At 48.0% G+C, this 27,858-nt stretch overlaps 1 protein-coding gene and 1 non-coding gene across 6 annotated transcripts; one reads left to right on the top strand and one right to left on the bottom strand.

The window, feature by feature from the left end:
* Positions 1 to 935: 935 nt before the first annotated feature.
* On the bottom strand, positions 936 to 1,044 carry LOC136332768 (U6 spliceosomal RNA). The gene has a single exon (XR_010730911.1). It is a non-coding gene; the product is annotated as a U6 spliceosomal RNA (small nuclear RNA).
* Positions 1,045 to 11,459: 10,415 nt separating this feature from the next.
* Positions 11,460 to 27,731, top strand: FCGRT (Fc gamma receptor and transporter). Of its 5 annotated transcripts, none has more exons than XM_066271545.1 (7): positions 11,460 to 11,515; positions 12,672 to 12,758; positions 13,076 to 13,327; positions 13,459 to 13,734; positions 26,122 to 26,391; positions 27,056 to 27,172; positions 27,412 to 27,731. In XM_066271545.1, the coding sequence occupies exons 2-7, from the start codon at positions 12,686 to 12,688 to the stop codon at positions 27,489 to 27,491; spliced, it is 1,068 nt and encodes a 355-aa protein (XP_066127642.1). In that variant the 5' UTR covers positions 11,460 to 11,515; positions 12,672 to 12,685; the 3' UTR covers positions 27,492 to 27,731. The 5 variants fall into 5 exon arrangements, with proteins under 5 accessions (XP_066127642.1, XP_066127643.1, XP_066127644.1 ...); XM_066271546.1 differs by lacking the exon at positions 11,460 to 11,515 and adding an exon at positions 11,522 to 11,699; XM_066271547.1 differs by lacking the exon at positions 11,460 to 11,515 and adding an exon at positions 11,762 to 11,851.
* The last annotated feature ends 127 nt before the right edge of the window (positions 27,732 to 27,858 follow it).

The following is a 27,858-nucleotide window of genomic DNA, read 5'->3' as shown; positions in this document are numbered from 1 at the left end:
CTCAATTGGTTCAAGAGCATCAGCTCCAGGCACTGAGAATGACTCCGTGGAGCCTCCACCTCAGGTGCTAAAAATAACTTGATTGCAACCAGTGGCCCCAGATGGGCAGAGCATTGCCCTGACGGGGGTTGCTGGTTGAATCCTGGTCAGGTTGCATGCAGGAGTCTGTCTCACTATCTCCCCTCCTCTCACTTTATTATTATTATTATTAATAATAATAATTTTTAGGGAGAGAGGAGAGAATGACAGAAAGAGAGAGAGAAGGGGGCAGCAGCAAGAAACATCAACTCCCATATTTGCCTTGACTGGGCAAGCCCGGGTTTCAAACTGGCGACCTCAGCATTCCAGGTCAATGCTTTATCTACTGTGCCACCACTGAACACCCCTTCTCTCACTTAAAAAAAAAAGAAAAAGAAATTAGAATAAGGGGCCCCACATTCTCGCTTGGCATTGGGCCCAGCTGATGAGTAACTGGTCCTCCCACTGGCTTTCTATTGCTTTCTGTTTACCTCTTAGGACATGATAAGAGGATCCCAGGAGATCTGGTGGGCATAGACAGAGATCATTAGAGCAGGACCCTGGGGATTCCATAGGAAACAGCCAGCAAATGATGTAGCAGGATCCCAGAGCACCTAGAAGGGACTCCCACTGGGCATTAAAAGACCATAAAGGCTTTTTTCTTTAAAAAAATTTTTATTATTGATTTTTAGAGAGAGAAACATTGAATTGTTCCACTCATCCATGCATTCAGTGGTAAACTCTTATATGTGCCTCAATTGAGGATTGAACCCATAATCCTGGCGTATCAGGATGACACTCCAACCAACTGAACTACTTGGCGAGAGTGAGGGATTTTTCTTTTATAGCAGGAAGGAGAGAAGTTATAGGGAATGTTTGGGGCTGACTTCTTTTTCTTTTCTTTCTTCTTCTTCTTTTTTTATATGGAACGCTTCACAAATTTGCATGTCATCTCAGTACAGGGGCCAGGCTACTAATCTCTGTATCGTTCCAATGTTCATTTTAGTCTCTGTGCTGCCAAAGTGAGCAGTCAGCTGACTTCTGAGAGGCCTCATGGCTAAAGCCTGAGGCCATCCTAACTGGAGGGAGAGGAGATCAGAATGGGGACATTCTCGCAGGGGCAAGGGAGGGCGTCCTCAGTGACTGCGGTAAACTGGATAAAGATCCCCCAAAGATGTCGATGCCCTAATCCTCCAGAACCTATGAATATGAGACCTTATGTGATAAAAGGGACTTTGCAGATGTGATTCAGTTCAAGATCTCGAGATGGGAAGATAGTCCAGGATCATCCAGGTGATGCCCCTGTCATCACAAGAGCCCTTATAAGAGGAAGGTGAGAGGATCAGAGTCAGAGAGAACTATAAGGACAGACACAGGGGTCAGAGAAGGGAGAAGATGCTGGTGTTGAAGATGGAAGAAGGAGCCTGACCTGTGGTGGTGCAGTGGATAAAGCATCGACCTGGAACGCTGAGGTTGCTGGTTTGAAACCCTGGGCTTGCCTGGTCAAGGCACCTATGGTAGTTGATGCTTCCTGCTCCTCCCCTATTTCTCTCTCTCTCAAAATGAATAAATAAAATCTAAAGAAAAAGAAAGATGGAGCTTCGAAGGTGCCAAGAATCACCAGCTTGAGCGCGGGGTCGCTGGCTTGAGCGTGGGATCATAGACATGACATCATGGTCACTGGCTTGAGCCCAAGGTCATTGGCTTGAGCAAGGGGTCACTCGGTCTGCTGTAGCCCCCCCAGTCAAGGCACATATGAGAAAGCTATCAATGAACAACTAAGGTGCCGCAACAAAGAATTGATGCTTCTCATCTCTCTCCCTTCCTGTCTGTCCCTATCTGTCCCTCTCACTGTCTCTGTCTCTATCACACACACACACACACACACACACACACACACACACACGGACATTATTTCTGGGCCTCAGGATACTGTTGGGGCCTGAGACGATCAGACCCAGAGGCAGGGTAGGGTCCGCTGGTGATGATACTGCAGAACTCAGGGGCACTGGAGTTAAAGCTAGTTATTCCTGAAGAGCTGTGAGAGGTGCATTGAGACCCCAGGGGCAGTGTAGCAGGGGCCTGGCACGGCCAAGGGAACGTGAGACCATCTTAATGGGCCACAAGGTCTGAGAGTGGAATGACAGGGCTCATGGAGCGTTAGGTGAGTTCTGGAGTGCCATAAAATATTTTTGGTTTTTCTTTTTCCTTTTTTACTCCCTTCTTTTTCTAGATGAGAAGAGGGGAAATAGAGAGACAGTCTCCCACATGCACCCCAATTGGGCTTTACCCAGTGACCCCCATCTGGGGCCAATGCTCTACCCATCTGGGGCCATGCCTAGCAACCGAGCTATTTTAGCACCTGAGGCGGAAGTTCCACAGAACCATCCTCAGCACCCAGGCCAATGCGCTTAAACCAATTGAGCCATGGCTATGGGAAGGGGAGAGAGAGATTGAGAAAGGGAGAAGGGGGAGGGGTGGAGAAGCAGATGGTTGCTTGTGCCTGTGCCCTGACTGGGAATCAAACCTGGGATTTCCACATGCAGGGCGACGCTCTACTACTGAGCCAACCGGCCAGGGTCTATTCTGCATTTCTAAAATTGGTTTGAGAGAGAAAGAAACATGATTTGGATTAGTTGTTTCACTTACTTATGCATTTGTTGGTTGATTCTTGTATGTGCCCCATCAAGTGTCAAACCCACAACCTTGGTGTATGGGGACAAAGCTCCAACCAACTGAGCTACCCGGCCAGTACAGTTCTGAGGCATCTTAAAGTGGGACATAAGAGTAACCCCAGGGTGATGGTTTCCAAGGAAAAGTATAGCATGATCCTGGGGGCATTGTCACAGGACATTGGGCACTTTATACCAAGGTCCAAGGAACACCATAGTAGAGGCTTGAGGGCCTTTAAAATGAGAGCTCAAATGTCCTGGCTGGATAGCTTGGTTCATTAGAGCATTGTCCTGAAATGCAGAGGTTATGGGTTCAATCCCCGGTCAGGGCACACACAGAAGCAGACTGGTGTTTCTGTCTGTCACTCTCTCCCTCCCTTCTTCTTTTGCTAAAATCAATAAATATATATATTTTTAATGAGAGACTAGAGACTGCTGAAATAGTGTCCCAGAGACATAACTGGATCCCAAGGACAGAAAGGACAGCCGGACATGACAAGTTCCTCTGGGAATGCTAAGGGTGCTGTAATAGGACTCATGGGACATGAAAACAGAAGCCTTCAGTGTCATAGGCAGGCACTTGTGGTGGGTCTGTGCCTATTCTAGCAGGACCCAAGGAGAGTAATGAAAATCAACAGAAGTTTCTCAGTAAGTCGAACATAAATTTACTATCTGTAGTGGTTCATTTCGTGTGTCTGCTTAGCTGGGCCTCCGTGCACCGAGGTTTGGCCAAATGTTACTCTGGATGTTTCTGTGAGGGTGTGTTTTGATGAGTTTTACATTGAAATCAAAATGTGGGGCCCTGGCTGGCTGGCTGGCTCAGTAGTGGAGCGTCGGCCTGGCGTGCGGGAGTCCCGGGTTTGATTCCCGGCCAGGGCACACAGGAGAGGCGCCCATCTGCTTCTCCACCCCTCCCCCTCTCCTTCCTCTCTGTCTCTCTTCCCCTCCCGCAGCCGAGGCTCCATTGGAGCAAAGATGGCCCGGGAGCTGAGGATGGCTCTGTGGCCTCTGCCTCAGGCGCTAGGATGGCTCTGGATGCAACAGAGTGACGCCCCAGAGGGGCAGAGCATCGCCCCCTGGTGGGCATGCCGGGTGGATCCTGGTCGGGCGCATGCGGGAGTCTGTCTGACTGCCTCCCTGTTTCCAGCTTTGGAAAAATGATTAAATTTAAAAAAAAATGTGGGTAGATCACATGCAATCAGTTGACAGACTAAGAAGAAATAGACCTCCCCTAAGCAAGAAGGAGTTTTGCCAGCAGACACCTTTGGGCTTCATCTGCTAGATCAGCTCTTTCTGGTTCTCCAGCCTGCCTGCCTTTGTCAGCTGCAACTCTTTCCTGACTCCCCAGCCCGCCCACTGCCCCTATCGAATTTTAGACTCAGCAAGCCTCCGCAGTCATGTGAGCCAATTCCTTGAAGTCTTTTTCTATATATATGTATATACACATCCTGTTGTTCTGTTTCTATAGAGAACCCTGACTAATACATCATATGACCTAGTAATTCCATTCCTGGGTATAGATCCAAAAGAATTGAAAACAACTGGTTTAAAAAAATAAAAAAGGTGGCCCTGGCTGGTTGGCTCAGTGGATAGAGCGTTGGCCCTGTGTATGGATGTCCTGGATTCGATCCCCGGTCAGGGGACATACAGGAACAGATTGATATTTCTGTCTCTGTCTCTCTCTTTCTCTCTCCCTTCCTTTCTCTAAAATCAATAAATAAAAGTAAAAAAAAAAAAAAAAGAAACAATGAAAGGAAGGAAGGAATTGAGAAAGAAAGGGAGAAAGACAGGAACATCAATCTGTTCCTGTATGTGCCCTAACCGGGGAACAAACCAGCAACCTCTACATTCTGGGAGCTATCTGACAGAACTGGAATCAAGATTTGATCCATGCTACATACCAGGGGTCGCGAACCTTTTTGGCTGAGAGAGCCATGAATGCCACATATTTTAAAATGTAATTTCGTGAGAGCCATACAATGACCCGTGTATGTTACACATTATCCAATAAAAATTTGGTGTTGTCCCAGAGGACAGCTGTGATTGGCTCCAGTCACCCACAACCATGAACATGAGCAGTAGGAAATGAATGGATTGTAATACATGAGAATGTTTTATATTTTTAACGTTATTATTATTATTATTATTTTTTTTTTACAGAAACAGAGAGAGAGTCAGAGAGAGGGATAGACAGGGACAGACAGACAGGAACGGAGAGATGAGAAGCATCAATTATTAGGTTTTTTTTGCGCGTTGCAACACCTTAATTGTTCATTGATTGCTTTCTCATACGTGCCTTGACATTGGGCCTTCAGCAGATAGAGTAACCCCTTGCTCGAGCCAGCGACCTTGGGCTCAAGCTGATGAGCTTTTGCTCAAACCAGATGAGTCCGCGCTCAAGCTGGTGAGCTCGGGGTCTCAAACCTGGGTCTTTTGCATCCCAGTCTGATGCTCTATCCGCTGCGCTACTGCCCGGTCCGGCCATTATTATTTTTTTTTTATTAAAGATTGTCTGCGAGCCAGATGCAGCCATCAAAAGAGCCACATCTGGCTTGCGAGCCATAGGTTCCCGACCCCTGCTACATACAATATGGATGAACACTGTGCTAAGAGAACAAAGCCAAACACAAAAGGCTACAATATTGTATGATTCCATTTATATGAAATAACCTTAACAGGCAGATCCATAGAGACAGAAAGTACATGAGTGGTTTCTAGGAGCTGGGAGGAGGAAGGGCTGCTAGATGTGTAGAAGGTTCCCTTTTTGGGGTAATAAAAAAGTTCTGGAACTAGATAGTGGTGATGGTTCACATAGTGAATGCAGTAGATGTCATTAAATAGTAAGTCATTTTATTTTATTTTTTTTTAATTTATTCATTTTAGAGAGGAGAGGGAGAGAGAGAGAGGAGAGACAGAGAGAGAGAATGGGGGAGGAGCTGGAAGCATCAACTCCCATATGTGCCTTGACCAGGCAAGCCCAGGGTTTCGAACCGGCAACCTCAGCATTTCCAGGTCGACGCTTTTATCCACTGCGCCACCACAGGTCAGGGCAAATGGTAAGTCATTTTAAAAATTTTATTTACTTATTGATTTTAGAGAGAGGGAGAGAGAAACATCAATTTGTTGTTCCACTTATTTATGCATTTATTGGTTAATCTTTTTTTTTTTTTTTTTTTACAGAGACAGAGTCAGAGAGAGGGATAGACAGGGACAGACAGACAGGAACGGAGAGAGATGAGAAGCATCAATCTTCAGTTTTTCGTTGCAACACCTTAGTTGTTCATTGATTGCTTTCTCATATGTGCCTTGATCACGGGCCTTCAGCAGACTGAGTAACCCCTTGCTGGAGCCAGCAACCTTGGGTCCAAGCTGGTGAGCTTTTGCTCAAACCAGATGAGCCCACGCTCAAACTGGTGACCTCGGGATCTTGAACCTGGGTCTTTCCGCATCCCAGTCCGACGCTCTATCTACTGCGCCACCGCCTGGTCAGGCCATTGGTTAATCTTTAAATAATTTTTTTAGCGAGCAAGAGAGACAGAGATAGAGAAAGAGACAGGAAGGAAGAGAAATGAGAAGCCTCACTTGTAGTTGCGGCACTTTAGTTGTTCATTGATTGCTTTTCATACATGCCTTGACCCGGGGGGCAGGGGGACTCCAGATGAGCCAGTTACCTCTTGCTCAAGCCAGCAACCTTGGGCTTCAAGCCACTGACCTTTGGGCTCAAGCCAGCAACCATGGGGTCATGTCTGTGATCCCACACTCAAACCAATGACCCGGCACTCAAGCTGGTGAACCTGCTCTCAAGCCAGATGAGCCCGTGCTCAAGCCAGCAACCTTGGGGTTCCAAACATGGGTCCTCTATGTCCCAGGTGGATGCACTATTCACTGTGCCACCACCAGTGAGGCACATTGGTTAATTCTTTTTTTTTTTTTTCTGAACCTGGAAACGGGGAGAGGCAGTCAGACAGACTCCCGCATGCGCCCGACTGGGATCCACCCGGCACGCCCACCAGGGGCGATGCTCTGCCCACCAGGGGGCATGCTCTGCCCCTCCGGGGCCTCGCTCTGCCGCGACCAGAGCCACTCTAGCGCCTGGGGCAGAGGCCAAGGAGCCATCCCCAGCGCCCGGGCCATCTTTGCTCCAATGGAGCCTTGGCTGCGGGAGGGGAAGAGAGAGACAGAGAGGAAGGAGGGGAGGTGGAGAAGCGAATGGGCACCTCTCCTATGTGCCCTGGCTGGGAATTGAACCCGGGTCCCCCGCACGCCAGGCCGACGCTCTACTGCTGAGCCAACTGGCCAGGGCCCATCGGTTAATTCTTACATGTGTCCTCACTGGGGATGGAATCTACAACCTTGACAATTTGGACGACACTCCAACCAACTGAGCTACCCAGCCAGGGCTCTTTTCTTATTTTTTTTTCTTTTTAGTTTTTATGTGTGTGAGAGAGAGACAGAGAAACGGAGACAGACAGAAAGTGATAAAGATGAGAAGCATCAACTCATAGTTCCGTCACTTTAGTTCAGGGGTCCCCAAACTACGGCCCGTGGGCCGCATGCGGCCCCCTGAGGCCATTTATCTGGCCCCCACCACACTTCTGGAAGGGGCACCTCTTTCATTGGTGGTCAGCGAGAGAAGCATAGTTCCCATTGAAATACTGGTCAGTTTGTTGATTTAAATTTACTTGTTCTTTATTTTAAATATTGTATTTGTTCCCGTTTTTTTTTGTTTGTTTGTTTTTTGTTTTTTTTTTACTTTAAAATAAGATATGTGCAGTGTGTATAGGGATTTGTTCATAGTTTTTTTTATAGTCTGGCCCTCCAACAGTCTGAGGGACAGTGAACTGGCCCCCTGTATAAAAAGTTTGGGGACCCCTGCTTTAGTTATTCATTGATTGAGTCTCATACATGCTTTGACCAGGGGACTCCAGCTGAAGCAGTGACCCCTTGCTCAAGCCAGAAATCTTTGGAGTCAAGCTAAACATGACCATGGGATCATGTCTATGATGTCACACTCAAGCCGACGACCGTGTTCAAGCTGGTGAGCCCACGCTCAAGCCAGCAACCTTAGTGTTTTGAACCTGGGTCCTCTGTTCCATGTCAACACTATCCACTATGGCAGTGCCTGGTCAGGTAAATCTTTCTTTTTTTTTAAGACTTTAAAAAATATATCCATTTTAGCCTGACCAGGTGGTGGCGCAGTGGATAGAGCGTCGGACTGGGATGCGGAAGGACCCAGGTTCGAGACATCGAGGTCACCAGCTTGAGTGCGGGCTCATCTGGCTTCAGCAAAGAGCTCACCAGCTTGGACCCAAGGTCCCTGGCTCCAGCAGGGGGTTACTCAGTCTGCTGAAGGCCCGTGGTCAAGGCACATGTGAGAAAGCAATCAATGAACAACTAAGAAGTCGCAACGCGCAACGAGAAACTGATGATTGATGCTTCTCATCTCTCTCCGTTCCTGTCTGTCTGTCCCTGTCTATCTCTGCCTCTGTAAAAAAAAAAAAAAAAAAAAAAAAAATCCATTTTAGATAGGGGAGAGAAAGAGAGAGAAGTAGGGGAGGAGCAGGAAGCATCAACTCCCATATGTGCCTTGACCAGGTAAGCCCAGAGTTTTTTGTTTTGTTTTTTAATGTTTTTAAATTTTTTTTATTTATTCATCTTTAGAGAGGAGGGAGAGGGAGAGAGAGAGAGAGATAGAGGAGAGAGAGAGACAGAGAGAGAGAAGGGGGGAGGAGCTGGAAGCATCAACTTTCATATGTGCCTTGACCAGGCAAGCCCAGGGTTTCGAACCGGCGACCTCAGCATTTCCAGGTCGACGCTTTATCCACTGCGCCACCACAGGTCAGGCAAGCCCAGAGTTTTGAACTGGCAACCTCGGGATTCCGGGTCGACACTTTATCCACTGTGTCACCACAGGTCAGGCTTAAATGTTAAATCTTATGTTCTGTGCATTTTTACAATAAAAAGAATGAATAGAAGCATTATAACGAGCATGTAGGCTAGGGGTTAGTGACTGAATAGGACCTGTAAGCATAATAGCAGCACATTGGTGTGCCTTGGTAGTGGGGGAGGGGGGGATTGGTTCCAGGACCCACTGAAGATGTCAAAGTCCAGGAAGCTCAAGTCCCTTATATAAAAGGATAGAGATACAGCCCTGTTGGCTCAGTGGTAGAGCGTCGGCCCAGCATGTGGAAGTCCTGGGTTCGATTCCCGGCCAGGGCACACAGGAGAAGCGCCATCTGCTTCTCCACTCTTCCCCTTCTCCTTTCTCTCTCTCTCTCTCTCTCTCTCTCTCTCTCTCTCTCTTCCCCTCTCTCAGACAAGGCTCCATTGGAGCAAAGTTGGCCCAGGCACTGAGGATGGCTGCATGGCCTTCACCTCAGGCCCTAGAATGGCTCCAGTTGCAACAAAGCAACAGCCCAGATGGGGAGAGCATTGCCCCCTAGCAGGCTTGCTGGGTAGCTCCCGGTCGGGCTCATGCGGTAGTCTGTCTCTCTGCCTCCCTGCTTCTTACTTCAGAAAAAAATACAAAAAATAAAATAAAAGGATATAGAAACATATGTTGGGCCTGACGTGTGGTGGCTCATGGTGGCTCAGTGGATAAACTGTGGGCCTGGATCGCTGAGAACACCTGTTGGAAACCCTGGGTTTGCCTGGTCAAAGCACATATGGGAGATGCTTCCTGCTCCTCCCCCCCCACTTTCTCCCCCAGCTCACTTTCTCTTTCTGTCTCCTCTCTCTCTAGAAATGAATAAATAAAATCCAAAAAACAAACAAACATATATTGGGGCTTATATGCTATTGAGGTCCTATCAGAAGATATTAAAGACCTAAAGATGCCTGAGTAGTGGTAGCACAGTGGATGAGCATAGACTTGGGATGCCAAGGTCCAGGTTGGAAACCCCCAAGATCACCAGCCAGCTTGAGCAAGGGGTCACTGGCTTGGCTTGAGCCACATGGTCAAGACACATATGAGAAGCAATTAACAAACCAACTAAAGTGACACAACTATGAGTTGATGCTTCTCATCTCTCTCCCTTCCTGTCTCTCTCTCAAAAAAAAAAAAAAAAAAAAGGATTCAAAGGTTTGTGGACAACACTATACTTGAAATTACTATAGAAAAGACATCCTAGGGCCTGACCTGTGGTGGTGCAGTGGGTAAAGTGTTGACCTGGAAATGCTGAGGTTGCTGGTTCAAAACCCTGGGCTTGCCTGGTCAAGGCACATATGAGAGATGATGCTTCCAGCTCCTCCCCACCTTCTCTCTCTGTCTCTCTCTCTCCTTTTCTCTCTCCTCTCTAAAATGAATAAATAAATTTTTTTTTTAAAAAAAAGAAAAGACATCCGAGGAAATTAGGATGGCGAGGCTTCAGAAATAGACTAATCTGAACACCTGCTATAAAGCATCAGTATCATGGTCCTTGAGCAAGTTTATTTCAGTTTATCATGCGAAGTATTTCAAAAAAAATTCTTGATCATTTTTCAGGGAAAACTGTTATGAATACTAGTCTACGCTCTTTGCAGTTATTGCTTTCTTGAAGAAATAATAATCTAGCCTGACCAGGTGGCAGCATGGTGGATAGAGCATCAGCCTGGGACTCTGAGGACCCGGGTTTGAAACCCTGAAGTCATTGGCTTGAGCTTGGGCTCACCAGCTAGAGTGTGGGATCACAGACATGACCCCATGGTCACTGGCTTGAGCCCAAAGGTTGCTGGCTTGAGCAAAGGGTTACTGGTTCAGCTGGAGTCCCCCCACCCCAATCAAGGCACATATGAGAAGCAATCAGTGAACAACTAAGGTGCCACAACTATGAATTGATGCTTCTCATCTCTCTCTCTTCTTGTCTGTCTGTACCTGTCTGTTTGTCTCTTTCTTACTAAAAAAATAAAAATTTAAAAAAGAAATACTGCCTGACCAGGCGGTGGCGCAGTGGATAGAGCGTCAGACTGGGATGCCGAGGACCCAGGTTCGAGACCCCGAGGTCATCAGCTTGAGCGCGGGCTTATTTGGTTTGAGCAAAAGCTCACCAGCTTGGACCTAAGGTCATTGGCTCGAGCAAGGGGTTACTAGGTCTGCTGAAGGCCCACGGTCAAGGCACATATGAGAAAGCAATCAATGAACAACTAAGGTGTCGCAATGTGCAACGAAAAACTAATGATTGACGCTTCTCATCTCTCTCCGTTCCTGTCTGTTCCTGTCTGTTCCTGTCTGTTCCTGTCTGTCTGTCCCTGTCTGTCCCTCTCTCTGACTCTCTCTCTCTGTCTCTGAAAAAAAAAACAAAAAAAAAACAAAAAAAAAACAAACAAAAAACAAAAAAAAACAAAAAACAACTAAGCTAGGCAATGTGTTCGTTTCCAGGTTTTAAGCACTTTTAGAACAACGAGAAGTGCCTTTTTGCTGATGGGTGATTTTCCAGTTTGTTAACATCTCTGCTGGTTTAGTTTCTGGGAAGTTTTAATGTGCCATTCCCCCCAGCCTTTTTTTTGCATTAATGGGATCATTTATTTGGTAGAGGTGGAATCTGTCTATTTTGCTTTGCATGTGCTATGCCCATTCAGTGTTTGATGTATAAATGTAAATAGAGCTTTTGATCTGTAATGCTTTTATACAGCTTTTATCTTACTAATTAAACATTGTTCTGAAACAAAACTATTGTTTTGTGTGACAAAACAAAACTATTTTCTGAAAAGAAAAAAAAAAGAAGTGCGGGGGCACTTTAAGGGGACACTTGGGGGAGGGGTTCCGAGAAAGAAATAAGAGAAGTACAGTATCTAGAGACAGCCGTTTTTTTGTGGCAGGAGCTAGTGAAGGCCAGAGGGTAAATGAGGTAAGAAGGGGACCTGTAGAAACCCCATAGTGTTGGGTCTGCTTTCAACTTGGTCATGAAATTGCCCGCTGGCTGATAGTCTCAGAATGAAAAAATCAAAATAAAAAAAAATCAAAACGAAGCAGCGGAGAAAAGAGGCCAAAAGGAAAAAGGACAGAAGTTTCAAGACAGGCAGACAAACACTGTGAGAGTCTGGGCCCCGGGCCTGGGGTGTGCCCTGCAGCTGGGGGGGCGGGGTTGGATATTCCTGGTGTCGGGGAGCCGTCTCCGGACAGGATGTGAGAGAGGAACTGGGGTCTCCAGTCACGGGAGCCAGCTGAGGCTGCAGGCGGGAAGGTATCGCGGCTGCGGTGAGCAGCGCTGGGGCCCAGAGGATCGGCTGGCGTCGGGACTTCTGGGGCCGAAGGAGGACCCGCTGGGGTCGGGGCTTCTGGGGCCGAGGGAGGAGGGGCTGCGATCCAGATTCCTGGGTCCGACAGAGGAGGAGTGGGAGCCCGGACTTCAGGGTCTGACGGAGGAGGGGTTGGGTCTAGATTCTTGTCTCCAGGAGAGGAGGTGCTGGGGGCCCGGACTCCTGGGTCTGAGAGAGTACGTAGCTGGGGGCTTGGACAGAATTCTGGATCAGAGGAAGGAAGGGCCTGGGGTCCAGATTCCTGGATCCAAGGGAGGAGGGGCCGGGGGTCCAGATTCCTGGATCCGAGGGAGGAGGGATTGGGGCCCGGACTTTTGGGTCCGAGAGAGGTGTAGTTCGGATTCCTAGGTCTGAGGAAGGAAGGGCCAGGGGTCCAGATTCCTGGGTCCGACAGAGGGGAGGGCGGACTCCTGGGTTAGAAGGAGGAGGGCTGGGGGCCCGGATTCCTGGGTCTGAGGGAGGAGGGCCGGGGGCCGGACTCCGAGGACGGAGGGCGGAGGAGGAGGCGGGGCTGAGCTCTGAGAATGAAATCTCAGCCTATCCTGGCTCTGTAATTAATTAACCAACAGGGATCAAATTAAGGGGTGAAAGTTCATTGAGGCGTAGGGCATTTTTGTCACCGTCCCTAACAGAGCTCCGAACCCACACCCGTAGGCGCCGGCGTGGTGGCCGAGCCCCGTGGAGCTGGGGGAGGAGGGGGCGGGGCGGGGGTCCCGAGAAGTCACGAGCCCCCTCCCGCCCCAGGTCTCCCTCTCAGAATGCGGGTCCCCCGGCCTCAGCCCTGGGGGCTCTGTCTCCTGCTATTCCTCCTGCCCGGGACCCTACGCGCAGGTGAGGGGTGCTCGACTTGGGCTGTCGGGGCAGAGGGAGGTGTCACCGGCCGGGAAAGGAGTGGAGAAGCAAAATCTAAGGTTTCCCCGAAGCCCAGCAGTTTCCTCCTTCGCCATTTTTCACTTTGTTGAATACTTTCTCCTTCGCTCTGTGTGTCTGGGAACTACCTGCCCCCTGTGTCCAGGTCCTTGTCCCCCTCTCTCAGGGTCTGTCCGCTCTGTCCGGAGTTGAGTCTTTCCTCTCTCTAGGTATGTGCTCCCTGTCTAGGGCCCTGACCCCACCTACAGCCTTCACCTGTGTCACCTGTGTCTCCGCAGACAACTACCGCTCCCTCCTCTACCACTTCACCGCTGTGTCCTCCCCCGCCCCGGGGGCGCCTGCTTTCTGGGTATCAGGCTGGCTGGGTCCACAGCAGTACCTGAGCTACAATAACCTGCGGTCGGAGGCTGAGCCCTGTGGGGCTTGGGTCTGGGAAAACCAGGTGGCCTGGTATTGGGAGAAAGAGACAACAGACCTCAAGAACAAGGAGCAGCTCTTCCTTGAAGCTCTCACAGTCTTGGAAAAAGGAGGTGAGACCCGGCCTTCAGGTCTGAGGGAGAGGAGGGGGCTGGGGTCCTGAATCCTGGATCTGAGGGACAAGCTGGTCCCCCCCCCCCGCTGCTGCTCCTGGGCCCTGCTCACCTGTGTGTGGGTACCCCAGGTTCCTACACCCTGCAGGGCCTGCTGGGCTGTGAGTTGGGCCCTGACAACATATCAGTACCTGTGGCCACGTTTGCCCTGAACGGCGAGGAGTTTATGAAGTTCGACCCCAAGGTGGGCATCTGGGATGGAGAGTGGCCCGAGTCCAAGACCATTGGTGATAAGTGGATGCAGCACGCAGACTCCGTGAACAAGGAGAAGACCTTCTTGCTGTACTCCTGTCCCCAGCGGCTGCTGGGCCACCTGGAGCGTGGCCGTGGAAACCTGGAATGGAAAGGTGAGCACCTTCCGGATCTCTAGTCCCCAGGGGCCTCCCCTACCCCACAGCCCTGCCTTAGGCCTTATGCTCTTCCCACAGCCTCCAGCCTCCCCTAGCCTATCCCCCACTCATCCCAGAGGGTCTTTCTGCCCTCAGAGGTGACCCTGCCTCTGTGCTGCACACAGCCCTCCATGGCTCCCAGAGCCCTTAGGATAGAGCTCAAGTCTCTCAGTCTGGCACTGGGGCCCCTGGTCCCCTATGCCTTGGGCTCTGTCCTCCTGAGCCTCACAGGTCTCCACCTGCCCCCCCAACCCCCACAGCTAATGGAATCACCTGGAGGTCCGCTCATTTCTTCACCTCTGCCATTCTCCTTCCAGTTTCATTGCTGCCACACCTAGGGACATTCCTCTGGTTCCTGAGCCTTTCAGTCGCCTCCTTGGGGCTTCCATGATACCTTATGTGACCACCTTTCCAAATGACTCTGAGCTGTAATGACGTACATGCCTGGGGAATGCTCAAGGGCTGGAATTAGAGTTCTTTTTTTGTTTGTTTGGTTTGTTTTTTTTTAGGTTTTTTTTTTTTTAATTCATTTTAGAGTGGAGAGGGAGAGACAGAGAGAGAGAAGAGGGGGAGGAGCTGGAAGCATCAACTCCCATATGTGCCTTGACCAGGCAAAGCCCAGGGTTTCAAACCGGCGACCTCAGCATTTCCAGGTCGACACTTTATCCACTGTGCCACCACAGGTCAGGCTGGAATTAGAGTTATTTTGTCCACAGTGCCCCTCACCTTGCCATCCCAGCTTCCCTTTCAGACTTCTGTATAGACCATCCTCTACCTGGCTGTCAGATGTTTGTTGGTTTGTTTTTTGTTTTGTATTTTTCTAAAGTGAGAAGCAGGGAGGCAGAGAGACAGACTCCTGCATGCACCTGACCAAGATCCACTCGGCATGCTCACTAGGGGGTGATGCTCTGCCCATCTGGGCTGTCGCTCCTTTGCAACCAGGGCCATTCTAGTGCCTGAGGCAGAGGCCATGGAGCCATCCTCAGCGCCCAGGCCAACTTTGCTCCAATGGAGCCTTGGCTGCAGGAGGGGAAGAGAGAGATAGAGAGTAAGGAGAAAGGGAAGGGTAGAAAAGCAGATGGGAGCTTCTCCTGTGTCCCTTGGCTGGGAACTGAACCAGGAACTTCTACACGCTGGGTCAACGCTCTACGGCTGAGCCAACTGGCCAGGGCCCTGGCTGTCAGATGTTTTAAAATGTAAATGACTTTCATCCAGCCCCTGCTTAAAACTGTCCAAATAGCTTCCCACTAGTCTTAGACTAAATCCAAATTCTACAATGTGGCCCACAAGCCCCGCAATATCCAGCTGTTTTCTGCCGCTGTAACTTCACAATGTTCCTGCTCTGGTGGCCTTCTCCCTATCTTCCAACATGTCTGACTTTTCCTCTTCAGGGTCTTTACATATGCTGTTCCCTCTGCTTGTGATTCTCTTCCTGCGGGTCCTGCATGACTGAGTCCTTCTCATGCTTTATGTTTGATCTTGAATTTCATCAGATCTTCAGCAAGACCCTCTCCCATCCCATTGCCACTATTGTCTCTCACACCGCTGTTTGTCCATTCAATCATTATAGTATCTCTCTCTCTCCTATTTTTTTATTGATTTTTTTTTTAATTTTTTACATATTGATCCATATAAGTTTAGGCCAAATATAAGTAGATTGTTTCATGGAGAGAATCATGAGCAATATAGGGCAGGAATGTTAATGTTGAAGATCATTTGAAATACATGTTCAGTGACATTTTTGTCAAAGATGGCTTGCTAGTGTCCTGACATCTCAACAGTTCATGGGAAAATAAGGTAGGGTTAGTGGCTGAGGAGGGGTATCAACAAAGGGAGTGTCAGTGTCCAGAAAGAGACATCAACAGTCAGTGGATTCCTGCCATCATATTCTCAGAGGACAGAGGGTCAGAGGGGCTGAATTTCTTCTGCTATCATTGAAACCAGGACTGAAGAAAGGCCGCAGGGGTCCAGTGAAGGCACAATTAGAGAAGGTGTACATGAGGGAGCCATGGTCAGTGATGTTGTAGAAGGAGACAGTGCTGGCTTCATAGTCCAAAAAGATCCCAATTTGGCTTGGAGGCACCTTCTGCTGCGTGTCTCCAAGTCTCACTTGTCTCTGATCCTCTGAAACAATGAGCCATGGATGGGCTGTGTGTGCGTCCATAGTGATGTGTACTCCATACATCCTCAACATCCTCTTCAGCCCTGGCACATGGCACACGGTCTTCAAGTCTGGAGAGACGATGTCCAGCTCTTTCATGTTCCAGGACTCACTTCTTTCCAGGACACTTTTCACCTCCTCTGTTCCCCATCTCATTCTCTCTGCACAAACTGTCTTCTCCTTCAGCACTCCGCCATCTTGGCTGCTTCTCTCTCTTCCACGTGGCCTTACTCTGCTCTCCTCCTAGAACACAATCACTCTTCTCCTTTTTTTATTGATTTTAGAGAGAGATGAAGAAAGAGAGAGAAACATCAATTTGTTCCACTTATTTATGCATTCATTGGGTGATTCTTGTGTGTGCCCTGAGCCGAGGATCCAATCCACAACCTTGGCGTATTGAGATTACGCTCTAACCAACTGAGCAATATGGCCAGAACTTAATTAATTTTTATATGTACCCATGTAACTGCCCTCCAGATAAAAATCTAGAGCATTCCTAGCCCCCCAGGAGATTTCCTTGTGTATCCTCAAGGGTAACAATTGACCTGACTTTTGTCACCATAATGTTGCCTGATTCTGAACTTCATACAACTATATGAGTATGTATTTGTTTGTGTCTGGCTTCTTTCACTTAAGCTGTGTCATGAGACTGTTCTTACGTGTATCAGTATTGCTGAATACTATTCCATTGCGTGGTTCATACCACAATTTATGAAGGAATGGGTTTATTTCCAGATTGGGGCTCTTATGAGTAAAGCTTCTATGAGACTCCTTGTACATGTCTTTTTTTTGTTTGTTTGTTTGTTTGTTTGTTTTTTAATTTATTCACTAGAGAGAGAGAGAGAAAGAGGGAGAGAGAGAGAGAGAAGGAGGGAAGGAGCAGGAAGCATCAACTCCCATATGTGCCTCGACCGCGCAAGCCCAGGGTTTCGAACCAGTGACCTCAGCATTCCAGGGTGATTGCTTTATCCACTGCGCCACCACAGATCAGGCTGTACATGTCTTTTGATGAAGCTATATTTTCATTTATTTTGATGTAATACTCATGAGTGGAGGGACAGTTGAGTCATAGTCTACATATAGGGTTAAGGGTTAGCTTTAGGAGATAGTGCTATACATTTTTCAAAGTGGTTGAACCAGTTTCATACTCCCACCAGCTGTGCATGTGAATTCCAGTTGCTCTACAGGTTTGCCAGAATTTGGTACTGTCCTTCATTTGAACAATAGTACATAGTGGTATCTTATTGTGAATTCATTTTTTTTTCTCAGATATATGCTTTGAGCTCTGGCCAAGTAGTTCAGTTGGTTAGAGTACTGTCCTGATATGCAAGGTTGCAGGTTCGATCCCCAGTCAGGGCACATACAAGAATCAACCAATGGCCTGACTGGGCGGTGGTGCAGTGAATAGAGCGTTGGATTGGGATGCAGAAGACCCAGGTTCGAGATCCCGAGGTCACCAGCTTGAGCTCAAGGTTGCTGGCTCAAGCAAGGGGTTACTCGGTCTGGTGAAGGCCCGCGGTCAAGGCACATATGAGAAAGCAATCAATGAACAATTAAGGTGTTACAACGCGCAATGAACAATTGATGATTGATGCTTCTCATCTCTCTCCATTCCTGTCTGTCTGTCCCTGTCTATCCCTCTCTCTGGCTCTCTCTGGCTCTGTAAAAAAAGAAAAAAAAAAAGAATCAACCAATGAATACATAAATGGTGGGAACAAAAGATCCCCCCTCTTTACCCTCTCTCTTTAAAATCAATCAATAAATAAACATTTACCAAAAAAATGACTTGCCTGACCAGGTGGTGGCACAGTGGATGGGGCATCTGCCTAGGATGCTGAGGACCCAGGTTCAAATCCCCGAGGTCGCCGGCTTGAAGGCAGGCTCGTCTGGCTTGAGTGTGGGATCATAGACATGACCCCATGGTCTCTGACTTGAGTGCAAAGGTCGCTGGCTTGAAGCTCAAAAGTCGCTGGCTTGAGCAAAGGGTCACTGGCTCTGCTAGAGCCCCCTGGTCAAGGCACATAGGGGAAAGAAACCAGTGAACAACTAAGGTGCCGCAGCTATGAGTTGGTGCTTCTCATCTCTCTCCCTTCCTGTCTGTCTGTCCCTCCCTCCACACCTCTCTCTCGCTTAAAAAAAATGACTTGATGACTTGCCGTGTTGAGTACTTTTCACATATTGGCCAATTGGGTATCCACTCCTTTGAAGTGGCTGTTTGAGATTTTTGCCCATTTCAAAATCAGAATTTTGTCTTTTTTTTTTATTACAGTTCCTAATATATTTTGGATATATATATTCTGGTGGTTCTATTGAAAATAACTTCTCCCAGTCTGCATTTGTTTTTTTGTTTTGTTTTGTTTTTAAGACTTTATTCGTTTTAGGAGAGAGAGAGAAAGAGAGAAGGGGGGAGGTGAGGAGCAGGAAATGTCAACTCCCACACGTGCCTTGACCAGGCAAGCCCAGGGTTTTGAACCTGCAATCTCAGCATTCCAGGTCAATGCTTTATCCACTGCGCCACCACAGGTCAGGCTCCCAGTCTGCAGTTTGTCTTTTTTTTTCTTTTTTTGAGAGAGAGAGAGAGAGAGAGAGAGAGAGAGAGAGAAAGAAAGAAGTGGTGGGGGAAGTGGGAAGCATCAACTTGTAGTAGTTGCTTCTGGTATGTGCCTTGACCCAGCAAGCCTCAGGGTTCGAACTGGCAACTTCTACATTCCAGATCAATGCATTATCCACTGTGCAACCACAGGTCAGGCTTTTTACTCTCTAAGTGAAAGTTGGGGTTTTTTTCATTGTTTGTTGTTCTCGTTGTTGTTGTTTAGCAAGAGATAGACAAGAAGGGAGACAGGTGAGAAGCATCAACTCGTAGTTGGGGCACTTTAGTTGTTCACTGATTGTTTTTCATATGTGCCTTGACTGGGGGACTCAAGCCAAGCCAGTGGTCCCTTGCTCAAGCCAGTGACTTTGGGCTTCAAGCCAGCAACCCTTGGGCTCATGCCAATGGCCATGGGATCATTTTGATGATCCCATGCTCAAGCTTGCGACTTTAGGGTTTCGAACTTGGGACCTCAGCATTCCAGGTCGACACTCTACCCACTGTGCCACCACCGGTTAGGCTTAATGAAACTTTTTTTTTTTTAACAGAGACAGAGAGAATCAGAGAGAGGGATAGAGGGATAGATAGGGACAGACAGGAACGAAGAGAGATGAGAAGCATCAATCATTAGTTTTTCGTTGTGACAACTTAGTTGTTCATTGATTGCTTTCTCATATGTGCCTTGACTGTGGGCCTTCAGCAGACTGAGTAACCCCTTGCTCAAGCCAGCAACCTTGGGTTCAAGCTGGTGAGCTTTGCTCAAACCAGATGAGCCCACGCTCAAGCTGGCGACCTTGGGGTCTCGAACTTGGGTCCTCCACGTGTCCTAGTCCGACGCTTTATCCACTTTGCCACCGCCTGATCAGGTTTAATGAAAGTTTTTGTTGAACAAAAGTTCTTAATTTTTTTTAATATTTTTCTTTTTTTTAGATTTCTATTTATTCATTTTAGAGAAGGGAAAGAGAGAGAGAGAAAGGGGGGAGGAGCAAGAAGCATCAACTCCCATATGTACCTTGACCAGGCGAGCCTGGGGTTTTGAACCAGCGACCTTAGCATTCCAGGTCAGTGCTTTATCCACTGCACCATCACAGGTTAGGCCTTTTTTTTTTTTTTTTTCATTTTTCCGAAGCTGGAAATGAGTAGGCAGTCAGACTCCCGCATGCGCCCGACCAGGGTCCACCCGGCATGCCCACCAGGGGGCGATGCTTTGCCCCTCTGGGGCGTCGCTCTGTTGCATCCAGAGCCATTCTAGCGCCTGAGGCAGAGACCACAGAGCCATCCCCAGCGCCCGGGCCATCTTTGCTCCAATGGAGCCTCGCTGCGGGAGGGGAAGAGAGAGACAGAGAGGAAGGAGAAGGGGAGGGGTGGAGAAGCAAATGGGTGCCTCTCCTGTGTGCCTTGGCCGGGAATTGAACCCGGGACTCCTGCACGCCGGGCCGACCCTCTACCGCTGAGCCAACCGGCCAGGGCCTTCTATGGCTCTTTTGTATATTATCTTTAAGAAATCTTTTGTCTTCCTGACCAGGTGGTGGTGCAGTGGATAGAGCGTTGGACTGGGATGCAGAGGACCCAGGTTCAAGACCCCAAGGTCACCAGCTTGAGTGCAGTCTCATCTGGTTTGAGCAGGGCTCACCAGCTTGAGCCCAAGGTCGCTGGCTCGAGCAAGGGATCACTCGGTCTGCTGTGTCATCCGCCCCCCCCCCCCCCCCCCCCCCCCCCGTCAAGGCAGATATGAGAAATCAATCGATGAACAACTAAGGAGCCGCAACGAAGAATTGATGTTTCTCATCTCTCTCCCTTCCTGTCTGTCTGTCCCTCTCTCTGACTCTTTTTCTGCCACACACACACACATACACACACAAAAAAAGAAATCTTTTGCCTGACCTGTGGTGGCTCAGTGGAAAAAGCATTGACCTGGAACGCTGAGGTCACCAGTTTGAAACTTCAGGCTTGCTTGGTCAAAGCGCATATGGACTTGATGCTTCCTGTTTCTCTCTCTCTCTCTCTCTTTCTCTCCCTTCTCTAAGAATGAATATATAAAATCTTAAAAAAAAACTTTAAAAAAGAAAAAGAAATCTTTCCTCTCCCAAAGTTATGAAGATACTATGCTATGTCTTCTAAAAGACATTGATAAATATCTTTCATATTTTCTTTTGCATTTTTTTTTTTTTTTTATGAAGCTGGAAACGGAGAGACAGTCAGACAGACTCCCGCATGCGCGCGACCGGGATCCACCCGGCACGCCCACCATGGGGGTGACGCTCTGCCCACCAGGGGGCGATGCTCTGCCCATCCTGGGCGTCGCCATGTTGCGACCAGAGCCACTCTAGCGCCTGAGGCAGAGGCCACAGAGCCATCCCCAGCGCCCGGGCCATTTTTGCTCCAATGGAGCCTTGGCTGCGGGAGGGGAAGAGAGAGACAGAGAGGAAGGTGCGGCGGAGGGGTGGAGAAGCAAATGGGCGCTTCTCCTGTGTGCCCTGGCCAGGAATCGAACCCGGGTCCTCCGCATGCTAGGCTGACGCTCTACCGCTGAGCCAACCAGCCAGGGCAAATATCTTTCATATTTATAAATAGCTTTCATATTTAGCTATATGATCCATCACAACTTAATTACATGTAATGGTGTGAGGACAGGGATAAAGGCTCATGTGTCCCTCATGGATGTCTGGTTGAACAAACATCATTTGTAGTGAGACCATCATCTCCTCTTCCCCACTGAATTGCAGTGGAACTTTTCCCCTAAATTAGATGTGAATCTGCTTTTAGACAGTCTCTTCTATTCCACTGATCTATTATTGGGTTGAAACTGAGCCAATAACTCACTCTCTTGATTTTTTTTTTTTAAGATTTTATTTATTGATTTTAGGGAAAAGAAAGCAAGAAAGGGGTGAGGGGAGGAACGGGAAGAATCAACTCTTAGTAGTTGCTTTTCATATGTGCCTTGACTGAGCGAGCCCAGGGTTTCGAACCAGCAACCTCAGTGTTCCAGATTGACGCTTTATCCACTGCGCCACCATAGGTCAGACCTCACTCTCTTGATTAATGTAGCTTTGTGGAAAGCTTTGGTATCTAGTAGTTAAGTTTTCCAGGTTTACTGCTTTGGTTATTCTATGTAATTTTCATTTTATATACATTTCTGCTTGTCTATTTCTGCCCCCAAAAAATCCTGTTGGAATTTTTATAGTAATTAAATTGTATCTATAGATCAATGTGGGGAGTTGACATCTTAACGATATTGTCTTATAATCCATGAATGCAGTATATCTTTTAACTTCTCTGAGTAATATTGGCAGTTTTCCATGTTAAAAGTCTTACACCTCTTTGGATAAATTTATTCCTAAGTACTGACATTTTCTGATGATTCTCTAAATGGCAATTCTAAAAATTTCATTTTTTAATTATTTGTAGCTAGTTTATAGAAGTACTATTGATTCTTATATCCCTGTGTCCAGAAATTTTGCTGAATTCACTTATTTATATTAATTAATGTTTTGTTTTGTTTTTAATTAATGTTTTTTTTGAGAGAGAGAGAGAGAGAGAGAGAGGGAGGCAGGGAGAGACAGGAACATCGAGCTGCTCCTGTATGTGCCCTGACCAGGGAATCAAACTGGCAACCTCTGCACTCTGGGACAGTGCTCCAACCAATGAAGCTAGTGATTTTTAGAGAGACAGAGAGAGGAAGGAAGAGAGAGGTGAGGGGGTTGGAAGCATTAATTTGTTGTTTCACTCAGTCGTGCATTTATTGGTTGCTTCCTGTGTGTGCCCTGACCAGGGACAAAACCCGCAACCTTGTCATTTCAGGTCAGCGCTCTTAACTGAATGAACTAACCAGCCAGGGCTCTATTAAATTTTTATAGCTTCTTTTAGATCATGTCATCTATTTTTCTTTTCTTTTTTTTTTACAGAGAGAGGGATAGATAGGGACAGACAGACAAGAACGGAAAGAGATGAGAAGCATCAATCATTAGTTTTTCGGTGCACATTGCGACACCTTAGTTGTTCATTGATTGCTTTCTTATATGTGCCTTGACTGTGGGGCTACAGCAGACTGAGTAACCCCTTGCTCAAGCCAGCGACTTTGGGTCCAAGCTGGTGAACTTTGCTCAAACCAGATGAGCCCGTGCTCAAGCTGGCGACCTCGGGGTCTCGAACCTGGATCCTCCACATCCCAGTCCGATGCTCTATCCACTATGCCACTGCCTGGTCAGGTTAGATCATGTCATTTTTTTTTTTTTTTTTTTTACAGAGGCAGAGATAGACAGGGACAGACAGACAGGAACGGAGAGAGATGAGAAGCATCAATCATCAGTTTCTCGTTGCGCGTTGTGACTTCTTAGTTGTTCATTGATTGCTTTCTCACATGTGCCTTGACCACGGGCCTGCAGCAGACCGAGTAACCCCCTGCTGGAGCCAGCGACCGTGGGTCCAAGCTGGTGAGCTCTTTGCTGAAGCCAGATGAGCCCGCGCTCAAGCTGGCAACCTCGGGGTCTCGAACCTGAGTCCTTCCGCATCCCAGTCTGACGCTCTATCCACTGCGCCACCACCTGGTCAGGCAGATCATGTCATCTTTTATATGTTTTATTTTCTTTTCCAATTTCAATACCTTTTATTTCCTTTTCTTATTTTATTGCACTGGCTAGAATTCCCATACAATGTTGAATAGAATGGTAATAATGAACATTTTGTATTCTCAAACTCACAGAGAAAGCACTGCATTTTACCAAGTATTCTGTTGTTATAGGTTTTTTTGTTGTTGCCCTTTGTCAAATTAAGGAAGTTCTCGTCAACTACTAGTTTGCTAAGAGGTTCTTTTATTTTTGTATAGTGCTGAATTTTATCAAATGACTTTTTGCTTTTTCCCTTTTAGTCTAACGTGGTGAATTATATTAGCTGATTTCTAAAAATTAAACCAACACTACATTCCTGAAATAAACTTCACTTGATCATAATGTATTATTATCCTTTATATAAATGACTTGATTCTTTCTGCGTGTATAATATAGATTTAGGGGTTTTGATTTTTAGTCTATTGGCATGAGAGATATTGGTCCTAAATTCCACTGCTTGTTATGTCCTAGTGAGGTTTTGTTAATAAGGTTACTCTGGCTTCATAAAAAGTGCTGAGAATTGCTTCCTCTTTTTTCAATTCCCTAGAAAAATTTGTGTAAGAGTAGTAGTTTTTTTTTTTTAGTTGTTTTGAAGAATTTACCAGTGATATCATCTGGGCCTGGCATTTTATTTGTTGAAAAGTTTTATATTATGCCTGACCTGGGGTGGCGCAGTGAATAGGGCTTTGACATGGAATGTTTAGGTTGCTGGTTCAAAATGGCTAGGCTTGTCTGGTTGAGGCACATACAAGAAGCAACTACTGGGCCCTGGCCGGTTGGCTCAGCGGTAGAGCGTCGGCCTGGCATGTGGGGGACCCAGGTTCAATTCCCGGCCAGGGCACATAGGAGAAGCACCCATTTGCTTCTTCACCCCCACCCCCTCCTTCCTCTCTGTCTCTTTTCTCCCCTCCCGCAGCCGAGGCTCCATTGGAGCAAAGATGGCCCGGGCGCTGAGGATGGCTCCTTGGCCTCTGCCCCAGACGCTTGAGTGGCTCTGGTCGTGGCAGAGCGAAGCCCCGGAGGGGCAGAGCATCGCCCCTGGTGGGCTTGCCGGGTGGATCCCGGTTGGGCACATGCGGGAGTCTGTCTGACTGTCTCTCCCCGTTTCCAGCTTCAGAAAAATACAAAAAAAAAAAAAAAAAAAAAGAAGCAACTACTGGCCTGATCTGTGGTGGCGCAGTGGATGAAGTGTCGACCTGAAAATGCTGAGGTCGCTGGTTTGAAACCCTGGGCTTGCCTGGTAAAGGCACGTATGGGAGTTGATGCTTCCAGCTCCTCCCCCTTCTCTCTCTCTGTCTCTCTCTCCTCTCTCTCCCTCTGTGTCTCTCTCTCCTCTTTAAAAATGAATAAATAAATAAAATTTAAATTAAAAAAAAAAAAAGAAAAATGTGGCCCTGGCCGGTTGGCTCAGCAGTAGAGCATCGGCCTGGTGTGCAGGAGTCCCGGGTTCGATTCCCGGCCAGGGCACACAGGAGAAGCGCCCATCTGCTTCTTCACCCCTCCCCCTCTCCTTCCTCTCTGTCTCTCTCTTCCCCTCCTGCAGCTGAGGCTACATTGGAGCAAAGATTCCCCGGGCGCTGAGGATGGCTCTGTGGCCTCTGCCTCAGGCGCTAGAATGGCTCTGGATGCGACAGAGTGACGCCCCAGAGGGGCAGAGTATCGCCCCCTGGTGGGCATGCCGGGTGAATCCCGTTTGGGCGCTTGCAGGAGTCTATCTGACTGCCTCCTGGTTTCCAGCTTCAGAGAAATAAAAAAAAAAAAAAAAATTAAAAAAAAAGAAGAAGCAATTACTGCAAGTTGATGCTTCCTGCTCCTCTCCCCTCCCCCTTTCTCTCTCTCTCTCCTCTCGCTAAAAATCAATAAATAAAATCTAAAAAAAAAAGGAAAAGGAAAGTTTTAAATGATGACCCTGCCCAGGTAGCTCAGTTGGTTAGAGCGTGGTTCCAATACGCCAAGGTTGCAGGTTCCATCACCAGTCAGAGCACATATAAGCATCAACCGATGAATACATATGTAAGTGGAACAACAAATTGATGTTTTTCTCTCTCTCTCTTTCTCCCCCCCTCCCTCGCTCCTTCCCTCTTTTCCTCTTTTCTTTCTCTAAAAGCAATCAATCAATACATTTAAAAAATATATTTTATTTATTGACTTTTTAGAGAGAGGGAGGAGAGAGAGAGAAAGGGGGAAGGAGTGGGAAGCATCAACTCATAGTAGTTACTTCTCGTATGTGCCTTGACCAGGCTGGATTTCAAACCAACGACCTAAGCATTCCAGGTTGATGCTTTTATCCACTGTGCCACCACAGGTCAGGCCATACACACACATACACACACACACACACACACACACACGTCAGGCTAAATATATATATATTTATATATATATAAAAGTTTTGCCTGGCCAGATAGCTCGGTTGGTTAGAGCATTGTTTCAAAACACAAAGGTTGCAGGTTCAATCTCCAGTCAGGGCACATACAAGAACAGATAGATGTTTCTGTCTGTATGTGTGTCTGTCTCTCTCTCTCAATCTCTCTCTCCCCTTTCCTTTTTTCCAACCCGGGGAGGAGGTTGGAAGCATTCATTTATTGTTTCACTCAGTCGTGCATTTATTGGTTGCTTCCTTTGTGTGCCCTGACCGGGGATGGAATCCACAACCTTGTCATTTCAGGTCAGTGCTCTTAACCAAATGAGCTAACAAGCCAGGGCTCTATTAAATTTTTATAGCTTCTTTTAGGTCAGTTGTAGGAAGGGATGGATGAGAGCTAGATACCCTGATGGTGGATAGGTTGGTCCTCCGTCCCCCTGGAAAGGTCCTTCTCCTTTTACCATTATATTCTGCAGACATAGCACAGTGCAAAGCACATGGTGGGGCCTGCTGGGGAAAATGAAATGATTGGAGACCTCCATGTCCCTATCAGGCCCTATTGGGCCTGGTCCCAGGGGTTCATGGGCTAGGGGCTTAGGCCTGTCTGCCTGTTTGTCTGCAGAGCCGCCCTCCATGCGCCTGAAGGCCCGACCAGACAGCCCTGGCCTTTCTGTGCTCACCTGCAGTGCCTTCTCCTTCTACCCTCCTGAGCTACAGCTGCGATTCCAAAGGAATGGGCAAGCCGTCGGCTCCGGTGAGAGCAACTTCGGCCCCAACGGTGATGGCTCCTTCCATGCCTGGTCATCACTAACAGTCAGAAGTGGCGAGGAGCACCACTACCACTGTGTGGTGCAGCATGCAGGGCTGTCAAAGCCCCTCATTGTGGATCTGGGTGAGGTCCCTCTGGGTGATGATACTCACTATTTCTGGTCTTTCTAGCAATCCTTTCTGAGTCTGACCACCTTCCACCCCACTGCTGCCAGCCCTCCATGTGTCTGACTGCTTTGTACCCCACTACAGCCAATTGTTTCAAAGCCCGACAGCCTTCTGTCCTGTGTTGTTTATCCTCTCTGGGCTTCCATGCTGCTGCTGCTGCTGTTGGCCTTGTCAAATCTGGCCCCTGTTCACTACTATGGACAGTCCTCTCTAAATCTGACCACCTTCTGTTCTGCTGATGTTTGTCTTCATGGAGTCTGACCACTGCTGTCTGCTGCTGCCAGTCCTTACCAACACCGACCATTTACTGCTTTGAGTCTGATCTGCTGCTCTGCGCCCTTCCTCCTCCCCGAGTCCTTATACCACCTCTGTGCTGCTGCAGGTTCCTTGTCGTGTGTGAGACTGCTCTTGCTATGGCTGGTTCTTACATCCAACCTGGGGGCGTTCTGCCCAGACCTAGAACATCAACCGACTGGCCTTTCATCTGCCCACACCTATTCTTCAAAACTTGGTGTTGGGATCTCTGAGATTGGGAGTGACTAAGACTTCCCAGCCCCCTGTATTGGCTCAGATGGGGCAGAGGGGCCGTTCAACATCTGACAGCATTTCTCTGGCTGCAGAATCGCCTGCCAAGTCGTCAATGCCAGTGGTTGGAGTCGTCATTGGCCTCTTACTGATCACGGCAGTGGCTGCAGGAGGAGCTCTGCTGTGGAGGAGGAGGAGGAATGGGCTACCAGGTATGGGTAGGAAGAGGAAAGAGACTGAAAGAGCTCAAAGGAGGGGACAGACATCTAGACAGAGAGGGACAGAGATCTAGAGGGAGAAAACAGATTCGGGGGGACAGAAACCCATAGAGTGGCAAAGAGACTCAGACAGACAGACAGACACACACACACACACACACGCGCACACACGGGAGGGGCAGAGACTCAGGATCTCAAAGATTCCGATGACCTCCCCCTTTCTCTTTCTTTAGCCCCTTGGCTCTCTCTCCGTGGGGATGACGGAGGGGCCCTCCTGCCCACTCCTGGCCTGCCCAAGGATGCTGACTCTTAGGATATAAAATTGTTCTCAGCAACTGCCTGATCGTCCCTCATCCTGGCTGCTACCAGCTAATGCAGTCAACTCCCTTTCATGCTGTGAGATCTGGAATCCTGGTATTTCTGAGCCTCCAGAAGGAGTCCTGGGCCCCATGTCCACCCTCTGGATTTCTCCTCCTGTGGTCTGCCTCAGTTTCCCCTCCTAATGTATATGGCTGTTTTCCACCTCCACATATAACATGAGTTTGGGCCAGAATCATCGTGTTCTCGTTTCAATTTTTTTCAGTGGGGGAAGTAAGGGAATGGGTGGGGGGGAATTTGAAGCCCTGGGCTTTAAATCTTTCCTGAGGCTAACACATTGCCATGGCGGAATCTGCCAATTT

This window comes from Saccopteryx bilineata, chromosome 3 (genome assembly GCF_036850765.1).
Source record: "Saccopteryx bilineata isolate mSacBil1 chromosome 3, mSacBil1_pri_phased_curated, whole genome shotgun sequence".
NCBI classification, from domain to species: domain Eukaryota; kingdom Metazoa; phylum Chordata; class Mammalia; order Chiroptera; family Emballonuridae; genus Saccopteryx; species Saccopteryx bilineata.
This window is presented reverse-complemented; position numbering and strand designations above follow the sequence as displayed.

What these genes read in the sequence shown, in the direction of transcription:
- FCGRT (XM_066271545.1), top strand. Translation starts at nt 12,686, where the DNA reads ATGCGGGTCCCCCGGCCTCAGCCCTGGGGGCTCTGTCTCCTGCTATTC. An exon ending in CACAGTCTTGGAAAAAGGAG is followed by an intron (nt 13,328 to 13,458) that starts GTGAGACCCGGC and finishes TGGGTACCCCAG; the next exon opens with GTTCCTACACCCTGCAGGGC. An exon ending in GAGGAGGAATGGGCTACCAG is followed by an intron (nt 27,173 to 27,411) that starts GTATGGGTAGGA and finishes CTCTTTCTTTAG; the next exon opens with CCCCTTGGCTCTCTCTCCGT.